At 39.4% G+C, this 12,283-nt stretch overlaps 1 protein-coding gene across 1 annotated transcript in view; it reads left to right on the forward strand.

Annotated features, from left to right (window-relative positions):
* The window catches only part of CLASP1 (cytoplasmic linker associated protein 1), a gene marked incomplete at its 5' end in the record, with an annotated part of 70,016 nt that overhangs the window by 2,208 nt on the left and 55,525 nt on the right, over nt 1–12,283 (forward strand). The window contains 2 exons of the mRNA XM_010138297.1: nt 1,315–1,482; nt 7,271–7,378. Coding sequence (XP_010136599.1) covers nt 1,315–1,482; nt 7,271–7,378 — 276 coding nt within the window. The remainder of the gene's footprint in view (nt 1–1,314; nt 1,483–7,270; nt 7,379–12,283) is intronic.

The following is a 12,283-nucleotide window of genomic DNA, read 5'->3' on the forward strand; positions in this document are numbered from 1 at the left end:
CACATTCAGGATTGCAGCATGTGATTCGATTAATTCAGAATGGCTTTGGCCAAGAAATTGAGGGGGCAAGGAAGTTAAAATAGTAGATGTGTTATGGTATTGCCTATGAGATTAACAGAGTTGCTTATTTTCTTAAATTAAGACAGAATAACAATCTTTAACTCTTGCTATTTATGATAGTATCTGGAACAGAAATTTTTGTGAGATGTATGTAGATATATTTCAGGAACAAACCCACATGAGTGGGTTCAGAATGTGAGTTTGCCCAAGTATGTTCTTGCAATCCTTTCAAATGGCTGTTTTAGCAAATGAATGTCAGGAATGGGAATACCTTTTCAGTGACTTCTATATAGCTGAAGAGACAAAAGAGTCTTGAATCTATTACTCTCACAGTTCTTTGTAATTATCTTTAAGCCAGCATTACTGAATTTTTGAACAACTTAGCAAATGAAGATCCATAGCAAAAACTAAATGCTGTTTGAGTTAGCAAGGCTTTTTTTCAGATATGAATACCTTTTTGACCTGCAGCGTAAATATGGAAGTCGATCTTGGTTAGTAGACTGTCTTGCAGACAGCATGGCTTAGAAGAAACGTAAACTTGCCATAGACTATTCAGATAGCCAATGGAAAATAAAATAGGCCAACTACTCAACTTGCTAAAAAATTTTCTCCCACTAAAAAAAATAACTAAATAGGTTAGTTTTAACCAATCAGACCTAAGTACTCTGGTATCTCTACAAATGGGACAGGCTTTATCATGCTGATCTGCTGGTGTTGAGATGGTTTTGGGTTGATGTTTTTTTGTTTTTGTTTTTAAATTTTGCTTCACTGAATTATTTCAGGAAAGTAGTGCCACAACTGTGGTGTGGTGTGAAGATGCCTGAGCTACCTTGCAGCAGGTTACCTGTGCCAGAAGCTGGCATGCTGCAGTGCAGCAGTCCACTCAGGCTAATTTATGTTGCTCCACAAGGAAATGAAGCAGCCTGTGAACTCCCTGCTGCTGCAGCATGGCTGCTCCTGGCACCTCCGCAAGCTCAGAGCCAGCCTACTGGGGTATTCACACACTGCAGGGTCTGCTTTGGTCTTGATCCCAAGCATGGTTCATATAGGCAGGATTGCTATGTCAGTGTTTGTTGTCTACGGGCTTTCCTCAGTCTTCTTTAGAAGCCCATGGGGAACACTCCCATTAGTTTTTTGAGTGATTTCAGTCAAATTCTTACAGCTGATTGTGTTCCAGTTTTGCTCTCAGAGTATTTAAGATCTTGGGGGTTCTCAATTGTTTTTTTTTTCTCCTTATTTCTATTTCTCTTATAGCTGGTAGTCGCTCTAGTTCTCCGGGTAAGCTGTTAGGAAGCGCCTATGGTGGACTGAGTGGTGGAACGTCCAGAGTGCAGCAGGTGCCGTCATCTTCAGAGAAGCGCAGCAAGATTCCTCGGAGCCAGGGGTGCAGTCGAGAGACGAGTCCCAGCAGAATAGGACTAGGTAAGACTGGTCGTTGCAGTGACATACTGACCGTGCTTGAAGGAGGGACCTTCCTATTGACTAGGAAACTGTTTATGTGTTACTCTTCTGAGTTTTTCAGCTGGCAAGTTAACGTGATCCTGGTTTGTAGGAGAATAATACTAATTTTCCAGGTTTGGCTATAGTTTCAAAGTAGTCCTAAAGATGACGTGAGAGAGATGTTTTCTTTTTGAAATTCAACATGAGTGATGTTGTTAGATCAGGCAGTAGAAACAGTTGTCACAAATAACCACCAGAGCAAAAATAACTCATTTAGCATCAACAGCTTAGTCCTAAAATGAGTTGAGCAATCATTACAGTCAGTTGGAATCATGGGCAAAAAGCACCTCCTTGGATTATTTTAGAAATTTTGCAGCTTAAATTGTTTGCTTCTCTCATCCGGGATATCTTGGAGCCACTTTTTTAGATGGTGTTTTAGGCTTACACTTTAATTCTTCTGCTTCCAGTATTCTTGTCTCAGTGACTGTTTTGTAAATATTCTATAATAGTTTTTATTTTCAAATTTATCAGCAGACTCATTTTTTTAAGTCAGGTGAGTAAGCATCACTATATATATATATAACCTTTTGAATATCTGAATTGAGGTGAAAAGGTATTCAGTGTGCTGTCTGAACAAGTAAATACTGTTTTCATTTTTTTAAATGCAAATGTTTTCATAAGCTTGAAGCTTATGTAGAGGAAGAACACTTTAATATTGTTACTAAATTATTTGATATTTCCAAAGAATTTACTAGTAGGTTGAAATGGAAATTATAGCCCTATTGTTGTCAATTACATTTTTAACTATTGCTTTTGCAATTGTATTTTACATCTAGGCTACCATTCTCTTTAGAGTACGTTGCTGATAGACAAGTATCTTATCCGTTCAAGTATATTGAAATGAATTTAAAGCACCTGAGTGAATATGCTGTTGCGATTCATAAAAAAAATTGCATGTTTATTGTGATTATTTTTCCATATTCAATGTTCTTCTCATGTCTGATACATTTTATGGCCTCTGTATGAATACGCTGTGCTCTTCTGTTCATTGCTTTTAAAATGTAAAGTGCCTCCAGATATTAGAGGTAGCTGCTCTGCTATCACTCTGCAGAAGAACATTGTTTTTTAGGAGGAAACAAAGAATTATGGATAGTGCCATCACACATGCTCAAGCTGATCATCGCATTAGTGCTCTGATTTGGAACAGTCTCGAGCATCTGAAGGGAAATTGCCTTGTGTCAAATCCTCACTCTTGGGTTGCCTGCTTTCAAGTATATTACAGGAGCCTTTAATTCCTCTTGAAAGTGTAAGTTATCTCATTGCTCTGATGTGCTCCCTGTGAACACAGTCAGAGCTTGTTCTTTGGGGGTGGGAGAGAGCTCCGACAGATCTGTCAGGTTCATAGCTGCCACCAGCTCCCCTGGTTGATGGCCACAGCCTGTGGCCGTTGGGAACAGGAGACTCTGACACTTGTCTTCACTAGACAACTGCAGGAATTCTCACTGTTGGATCCTGAAAATACTGATATTGGCTTGGATGGAGATAGCTTTTGAGCTGTCACCTTTATACCATTGTTCTGTTGTATTTATTACTTTATAACATAGTAGCTAACAGTATTTTATGCTTTCTTATTGTGTTGCTTCAGTCCCTGTCTTTCCTTGACCCATTTTTCATTTGTTCATGTCATTGGACAGACTCCCACTCACCTTGGTCCTAATTTCAGAGTCTGATTCAAAAAGGTTCTTTATCACACATATAACATCAAACATACATGCAATACTTGAGGCTTTGTGGAATTATATATTTGATAGACATGTGCTTATCCTATGGGCTGAAACGCCTCTGAAGTCTCTGGCCATGTTGCAGTGCAGGAGGTGTTAGATCAGGCTGGTAGAAATGGGTAGTTCCTGGATCCTAATCATACTCATCTGTTGATGTGTAGTTTTCACAGGGGTGACTGGGAGTTCTGTCTGGACCAATGCTATGTGCGCAAGATTAAGCTCAGAGTGGATCCCTGCGTGCAGCTGGGCTTTTTACAGGAACCATCCACTGGAGTTTTCCAGGCCTTTCTGGGGCAATTGCAAGCTAAGAGCCTGTGGATGCCCGTTAGCACCAGTACCTTGCTGCTAGCTTAGGTTTCCAGGATGCCTACAGGTGTCTATGAAGTATGTTCCTTCTGCGTGCTGGAAACCTGGAAGCAGCAGTACATTGTTTCCCAAGAGGCAGCACAATGAGGCATGTTTGGCATGCTGAGGTCCTGCGTGGTCACCTCTATGGCCCTGTTCTGTGGTGTTTTTCACTTTCAAACTTGCCTTTGTCTCCTTAGTGTATATTTACTAGCAGTGATACCTTGTTGGGAAAGGAAGAGTATAGCTTACTTAATTTATTTTGAGCTTTTCTTTGGCCCCTTGAAGGAGAACTCTTCAAAATATGTTGATGTCTATTTCCCATGTATTGAATGTATCTGCTTGAGGTTAATTCTGTTGGATGCTCAGCAGATCACATGACACAGTTGGATCTGAACAGAGTGAGAGATTTCAGATTGTCATTCTCAAAAAAGTGGGTAGGCAGAGCTGACTATTGGTTCCATGCAACAGCACTCTTCCTCTATGTGTGTGTGTGTACTGGAAAGCTTGAAGGCAGTTCTTGACTTGCCTCTACTGGGTGTGTTCCCCACTGCAGAGCTCTCCTTTGGCTGTTTTGACAACATTTACGTGCTCTTTAAAATACTTGTATTGATGTAAAGGAAGTGTCTGCTCATTTGTAGTCTTCACTTAAGAATCATTAAAAGTCACACCCTAATGAAATACAAATCTCTTCCAAGCTTTAGATTGATAAACAAGGCCACTATCAAGTTCTGCTGGTGGTATTTGCATCTGTTGGGTTCCACTTGCGTAAGACAGCCTAATAGCGTGTTTTAATAATGGTGTGAACCATATCCAACTGCTGTGACTTTCCAGATGAAATCAGTAAAACTTAGATGTCCAGTACTTGTCTAGAAAGTTGGGGTTTTATTGAAAAAACCGCACCCTTTTCCTGTCCTAGGTTCCTAGTCCAGAGCTGGCTGTGAGCACACTGTCTGCTTTCACACTGCCTACTCCTTTCCATCAGTTTTGCTACTCATTTACTTAATTTCTTTCCAAGTTTAGGGAGTTGGGAATTATGAAATTGAGACTTACATCTGTGTTCTCTGCCTTTGCTGCCTGCACTGCAAAGACAGGCTGTGACAGTGTGAGACACTTGTCCAAATGACAGCACTGCTGGCCCCTACTGCTGGGAGTGTCCAAAGAAAATACTCTGACCAGCTGATATCAAATCTTTCCTACACAACACAGCCGTAAAAATTGGAGGCAGGTGCCTGGGAGTCCTCAACAGACTCATCATTCAGTTCTTTTCAATCCATTTGTGTTTTGTTTTTTTTTTAATTAGCTTCTGTGTTTGTGTCCAGTAACACGCAAATCTTGTTTGACCATTGCTCATGAAGTACCCAGTGTTTGGTTTTGGGTGCTCTGTTTATGGAGTGAGTATTGTGCTTCATCTATGGCATTGTCCTCCTAGTTTATTCTCATCCTCTTGAAGAGCATTTTCTTTGAGCTGCTGCTGTTAGCTGTTATGGAAGGAGAATATACTGTCCTCATCCATTAATTATTTTTAAATAATTCACATCTCTCCCTCTCTAAAAGAGCCTTTGCTGATTTTAGAAGAGTTGTATTATAAACAAGATTGACAGATCTCTGCTCAGGAGAAAGGACTGATTGTGCACATGTAATATGAAGGCCTCCATTATTTACATACAAGCATGAGACCCAAGAATGAGAAGTTTGATTCTCTAGAGTTCTCACTTTCAGGCAAGTTTTTGGATGGAAGACTTCAGAGTGCTACTTTCACCTGAAGTTCACATGTCAGCTTTTTTATTGTACACCTGAGGTGGGATTATTGTACTCATGGACCCTAACTTTATCCAGTTCATATAATTTAGTTTGTTTAATTTATTTTAACACCATCTCACTCAAAAGTTTTAGATGTTATGGCGATCTAATCAACTTGGTCAATAGCTCACCTTGTATTGTCTGACATCAAAGGTCAGCCATCAGAACCATTAATTCATCTGAGTGATATGAGCTGGGTTTTGCAAAACTGGGAGGGATTTGACAAACCAAGAATCTGGCAGTATTCTATATTCGGATTTTAAAGCTTAAATACGAAGGTTTCTGTCTTATTCTGTACTGTTTTGCTTGAAAGGGTACTAATATACCCAGTGTGTATGAGCCCACAGAATTGCTGTAGGGAACTTCATTAGCTTCCGTTTAGGCATTTAAGTTCTGTATACAAACCAATAGAGATTTAGAAGAATAGGTATTTTCTGAAGCATGCAAATGGCACTATTTTTATAAATCTGAGGATACTCTTAAAGTATTAGTATAAAGCACGTTCATGCTATGTGTGTGCGCCTCTGCTACGTTGTCATCAAAACTGGTAGATTAGATTTTACTCAGTACGTGAGAAGATTCCATAAAGGCTTTTGCTGAACGCTTAAAACATGCTACTGCCTTTTCAAAACAGCGAAGGAAATGCCTTTTTGTTCAATTCTTCAAGATTAATTCAAGATTAATTGCTATTCTTTTACTTAAGAAAACATTGTATCCTCTACTGGGCATAAAGCTTTCTGCAAACATCTTACATATCAAAATGACACAGAATTTGCAGAAGAATAATCCAGTTTTAAATCCCTAAATCACTCATTTTATAAAATCATAACATTCAAATCTTTGATGTTTAGCAACTGTATAAGGGCCTAGCTTGGTTTTCCCTACTTGGACAAAATTTCAGCTAAAGTCAGTGGGGTTGTTTTTTACTCCGAAAGAAGCTTAATCTTTTATCTTCTCCTTGGCATTTGGCCAAATGAAGACTGTGCATATGATGAGTTCTGTGGCACAGCTGATAGGCAGGAGCCTTATGAGGCTGTGGAAAATTGAACGCTTGAGAGCTGCGAGACCAAAGATAAGAGTCTTGCTGACACAGGGTTTTGTCAAAGTAAAGAATATAGTTTACAGCTCCCCTTAAGTGCATGTACATCTCAATCTGTGTGCATATAAAACTGTAAATATAAGGGGTTTAGAAACATTTGAGAAGCAGAAGTAAGCTTCTGTTAAAGATCTGAAGCTGCTGCTGTCTTAAAATTCAAACCACTTTTTAACCCATCTTTCGAGTATTCAGGGTTGAAGTGCTCTTTCCCAGTATCTTTCGTTGGAGAAAAATACCTCTGCAAGTCGCTACAATTCACCTTTTTTCCTTAGGATATCTGTTCATGGCAAAATTATCCTTGTGACAGACAAATCTATGTAAAAATGGCATGTTGGTATTTGAAACTTCTGACCTGCTGTTTTGTTCCAGAAGGGTATTTATCTTATAATTAAGGAAAAAATATTCCAGAAGGGTTTCTTTCAGCCTCATCTGTTTTGCATGTTTTCTAACAGTAGAGTTCCTCTAAATGACTGAAGATTCCTGCTCTACTTGAAAAACAAAACTTGGATTGCTTAACAAAAAAGCAGACTGCCAAAGCAGGCATTTAATGCTGCTGAGATTTCACATCACAAACACAGCTCAGCATGTAAGGTAGTTGGTTTGTAAAGAGCCTGGGCAGGCTGCTGCAAATTATAATTACTAATGTAATAATTAGCATAACTAACAGAAATGTGACTTGACTTTGAGCTTTCTGTCCTCATTAAACTTGTTCACCTTCTCTGAAACTCTCCATGCTGCATGCTAGCACGGAGCAGTCGTATCCCCCGACCCAGCATGAGTCAGGGGTGCAGCCGTGATACCAGCCGTGAGAGCAGTCGAGATACAAGCCCTGCTCGGGGCTTTCCTCCACTTGGTGAGTACATGTAGGCATTGGAGCTTTAAGGGTCAATATATTTTTTTTCCCTTTTTCCCTTGTTCTGATTGCCCTTTCAAGACACTGTTAGGTGGAATGAGTTTCCTGTCCTCTGTTGAATTCCTGACACACTCCTTGTTTCCAACCCTGTTTCCCTTCTGTTTTCTTCTGCATGCTTCAGTTCTGGTTCTCAGCGTTTCACTGTTAGCAGGAAACTAGTTTAGTTTGAATTTCTGTAATTTTTAGTTTAATGAAATCAGCTTGTTTGGGGCTGCTGTGCTTTACAGCACTGATGGAGATCTACAGGAGAGCTAGCCTCTATTTTTGAGGTCACAGTAAGGTAGTCGATAGCATTGTAACCTGTTGTGGAGTGATTAATTATTCATGATCTGGTTTTCTTTTAGCTAGGTACAGTAACAGTATATAATGTCTACACTAAATCCTCCAACAGAGACAGAGAAGCTCTTTTCTTGTAGAGGTTATTACACGCCATTGTTAATCATCAGTTAACAAGTTGCATGTGCGATTTTTGTAGAAAACTTCAAGCAGCCTAAAGTAATGGAAAGGTTGGGATTTAATGCAACACCATTCACGTGCAGCCTAGGTGTGTAGAGTGCTAGTGAAAAAACCTCATTAGACATACCACATGCAGAAGCTGCACAGTGCTGAAAACAGCAGAGTAGTCAGTGTTTCTGGTCAAATACCTTATCTATTCAATCAGAGACATTACTTGTGGTATGAAAGACTTGTTTGTTGTCTCAGACATGAAATATAGTTGATCTCCAGGTCCTTGTCATTAATGTAGTAATTTCGTAGCTGTCCACGTGGTATTAAAACTGAAGCTCTTAAAAATTTCATCAAGGCTGAAGAATGGTGTTACAGGATCTATTTTGCACATAGTGACAAAATGCAGGTATATTGCCTACGTGTCTAAGTGGATCATAGTGTTTCAGGCTTAATTCTGCAACTTCAAGCCAATAGTGAGGAAAAGATATGAAAGATATCGACATATGGGCAAAATTTTCCTGTTTGGTTTTCCAACCTGATTAATATACTGTTCTTGAGTCTTTTAAACTTCATAGATAATGTCATTATTGATTTGGCTATCAGTGCAGAGGTCGATTGTCTTCATCCGTATGAAATCATTGGCAGAAATCCCATTGATTTCAATGCTGTAGAGTGGAATCTTCAAGTTTAATATTAGACTGACTTTTGAGTCCCAAATGGCATTATTCTGAGCCATGCTGAGCTATAAAATCCATTTGCATTATCTGTAATGCCTCAATTTTTGGTGAAAAATGGGAGGAGTTCAACTCAGCATTCGGAACTTGGTTCATAGCTCTTCGAGTTAAATAGATGAACTTTTTATTGATTAAAGGAAGCTGATTTGATACCAGAACCATAAAGGGATAGCAGATATGCAGCTGTGACTCATTTTTAGTTACTTGCCTAGCTTCAGTTTTGGAGAAAGCTTTTTTTCTCCAGCCACAGTGTTGAAGCAGGCTGGATTTCAGGGTTAACTTGTCAGTGTTCTATGTCATTGAGCTGTGTTTTGTTTAGTTTGTTGAAAATAATGTTAATTGAAATATGGTTTTGAGCCCTTGTTCTGAAAAATAAGCTGGGGTGAGTTTGGTACACCACCACTACTTAGTCTGACATGTACCCTGACTGTAAAATTTCAGTTACAGATGTCTATTACACTGTTTCCAACAAACTTTATCATGGGGAGAGACTAACTTGGTTTTAGCTCATGATATTTAATTACCAGAAGATTAATGCATTTCTAGAAATACATTGTTATTAAGTCATTAAGGTAATGTGGGGAGGAAGTATCAGTGTAATAGTAACTCAATATATGGTTATCCTTTTGTCTTTTTTCTTATGTTTTCATTGAAATGCTTTAAGCTCGAACACGGTTATGAACTTGTTAATTATGTAGTGTGTAATTCATCTGAAAGAAATTTATATATGTCAATTTAAGACAAAGCAATATGTGTCTATTGCAGTATTTCTAGAACCCGGTTACTCTAATATTATAATAATATCATCCTACTGTGCATGGTCTATTTTTGCTCATAAAAATTGTGTGTTAGCGAATTATACTTAAGCTAGCTGTACGTGAATGACAGGATTCGCGCATTTGATGTTCCTATGTCAAAGTCAACAGTGACATCGTGACCTTGCAGATTTTGCCCTGCTTTGTTTTGGAGCTGCCGTGAAGCTGTGCATGTCTCTGCACCAAATGGTTTGCTTCCTAAGTTAAGAAACACCAGTGAAGAATCCTTCTGCGTTTCACCCTCCTTGCAGAGATGTAATTTTTGTTTGTTTTGTTCTATTTTGCTTTTGTTATTCCTGTTTCTTCATGGGCCTTCATCTTGCAGTGTTGTCCACAGGGGCAAAGTGGATGGCCTGGGAGAAAGCAATTGCGAGCTCAGAATCTTAATTGCGAGGTTCAGTCTGTAATCCTGTGCTGATCCTGCAGATCTTTCATGAGTTACTTATGGTGTCAGTGGGATTGTTCTCTTGAATAAATGCATGTGTTCTCCATAGTTAATGGCCACATTACATATTCTGTATAGCTTTTAGTTAAGCTCTCACAGCTGGGAAAAAAGCGTATATTTTATTTTTCTCACTTTGCTGCTTTCTCTTTTATAGTATTAGCATTTGTGTTTATGAATGCTTTGCCTTAAACAGAAGATTTAAAAATTTTATACTGCATAATTGACAAAGCCTATTTATATTAGGTGATTCTGCTTTATTTTTCAGTTTCTTGACAGTACTAGTAATGATGTTAAAGCAACAAGGCCTTCAGTGAGTCTATGGTGGTGAATTGCTCAAATGAGCAAACAGTTTCTTGAGTCAATTGCTTTGAGCTAGGTGAGCACGTCATTGCTGGACACAGGGAAAACCTCATTAGAAAAACTAAATTTCTCTAATTGGGAAATGACTAGACCAGCTTCCTATTTGCTTTCGTGAAGAACTCACTTTTATGCTGAGTCCAAGAACTGAAAACCTCCCCAAAGGCGTTTTGTGGTTGATGTGCTGCCGACAACTGGGAATTGAAGTGGGAGCTGTATTTGGCTTCAGCTCTCGTACTGCGTGTGCTCTGTTGCTATTAACAAATTGTATACATGTGGTGTAATTCTAGAGAGGTGTGTGATATATTCACATCATCTGTGCATGCACATAGCTAGAATCAAGAAACATGTATGCCAAATTTGTTAAAAGCAAGAGGCTTTTGGTAGTAGCAACAGCTACAATAGGTGTGTACGTGTCTACTTGGAAAAGAAACCCAACCCCAAGGCCTAAATGTGGTGGTTGGCTGACCTCCCTGTATGACTCTTTCTACTTACGTGGTACTCATTCTCTTTGTTAATGTTTTTTTATGCGTAGGCTGGAATATTGTGGAAAAATATTTGCCAGCACAATTCCTAACCATTCATCTTGGCTTCACTTTGGGGTTTAGATCAGACACATCTAAATCCTGCTCTGTAGTTACGTGCTCCACGTTCTCATGATGGCAGTCTTCGAGATCTGTGGGTCTGGAACGTGGCTGATGTGCACTGGGGTTTTTTTTTGCTGAACTGCACTGGGTTTGGGATTGTTACAAATGAGTGTTGTCATGCATCCTGTTTATGGGGAAAAGGCGGGGGCGGGGAGAAGCTATAGACAGAGGTGTCACTGCGGGGCTTGCACTGTACCTGTTATGCATTCATATACAGCGTCATTTCCCTGTCACAATGAAACACCTTTACTGGTAGCAGTCACACACATCCCCTTTGGATTGTGGCATTTTCTGTCTCGGGTTAAATGTGTGTTAATCCTGTGGGTGTTGCCATTCCTTCTACTTGCAGCTTCTCGACGTCATTCCAGGTCCACTAGTGCTCTCTCCACTGCTGATTCTGTTGGGCAGTCAGGTGAACAAGTGCTAACTGCATGAATCCGCTTCTTATACGTAGTCGTGTTTTACACCATTTTAACATTTGCCATCACGTGCATCAGCCAGTACTTGGCATGTGCTTCTCACCGCTGTGGGGCTTTCCGTTCTGTTTTTGTTCAACGTGGCTTTTTGTTTTGAATTTGATTTCTTGGATGTTTTTAATTGTATGTATTTTAGGAACATTGTGAACAGTGTTTAAACAAAGGGTGATCCAGGGCTTTCTCAATTCTCCTGTAAATTGGATCAGTTGTGCAGCATGGGCTAAATCCTGACTGATGCAGAGTACTTGCAACTTCTGTTTATGTTTCCTCTTTAGCAGTGTAGCAGTTCCTAATGCCTAGGACCAGATCCCAGTGGGTTCGATCCCTTTTATTTCTAAATGTTCTGGAGTCCCACCTCTGTTAATGAAAGGGTTTTTTTTTTTTGTGGGATTCTCTCCAGAATACACAAGAGCAGCAGCAATTACACACCTAATGAGCTTTGAGGCATAACATATGCATCCTCCATATAATTCTGAAGGCCTTGTCCAAAGTACATGGAAGTTGTTAAAAAAATGATTCCCTTTATTTCAGTGGGCTTTGCATCAGGAGACTAATGCTTACATATAACGAAAAAATCTGTGGATTCCAGTTGCTTCTTCCCCCACCCCTGTGCTGGATCCACAGTTGTGGAAAACCAGTGACTCCCTTTGAAATGAGGTTATTTCACTGGGAAAATAAATAAAATAAAATAAATAAACGAGGGTTGCTAGCTTTGGGATAATAGAGTCTTAATTGTGGGGACAAAGATGGTGTAGAAGATGAGGGCTTCAGTGTTTTCTCGGAGGCCAAAATCGTAGAAAGCATTAGTGATACTGAAAGGTATTTAATTAACCCCCTTCAGATAGGGAGTGAAAAAATATTGTTTCTCATAAGTCTAGTCAAATGCCTGTCACTTACCTAAAACTCTCAAAACACTTCCCTTTT

This window comes from Buceros rhinoceros, unplaced genomic scaffold (genome assembly GCF_000710305.1).
Source record: "Buceros rhinoceros silvestris isolate BGI_N320 unplaced genomic scaffold, ASM71030v1 scaffold286, whole genome shotgun sequence".
Classification (NCBI taxonomy): domain Eukaryota; kingdom Metazoa; phylum Chordata; class Aves; order Bucerotiformes; family Bucerotidae; genus Buceros; species Buceros rhinoceros.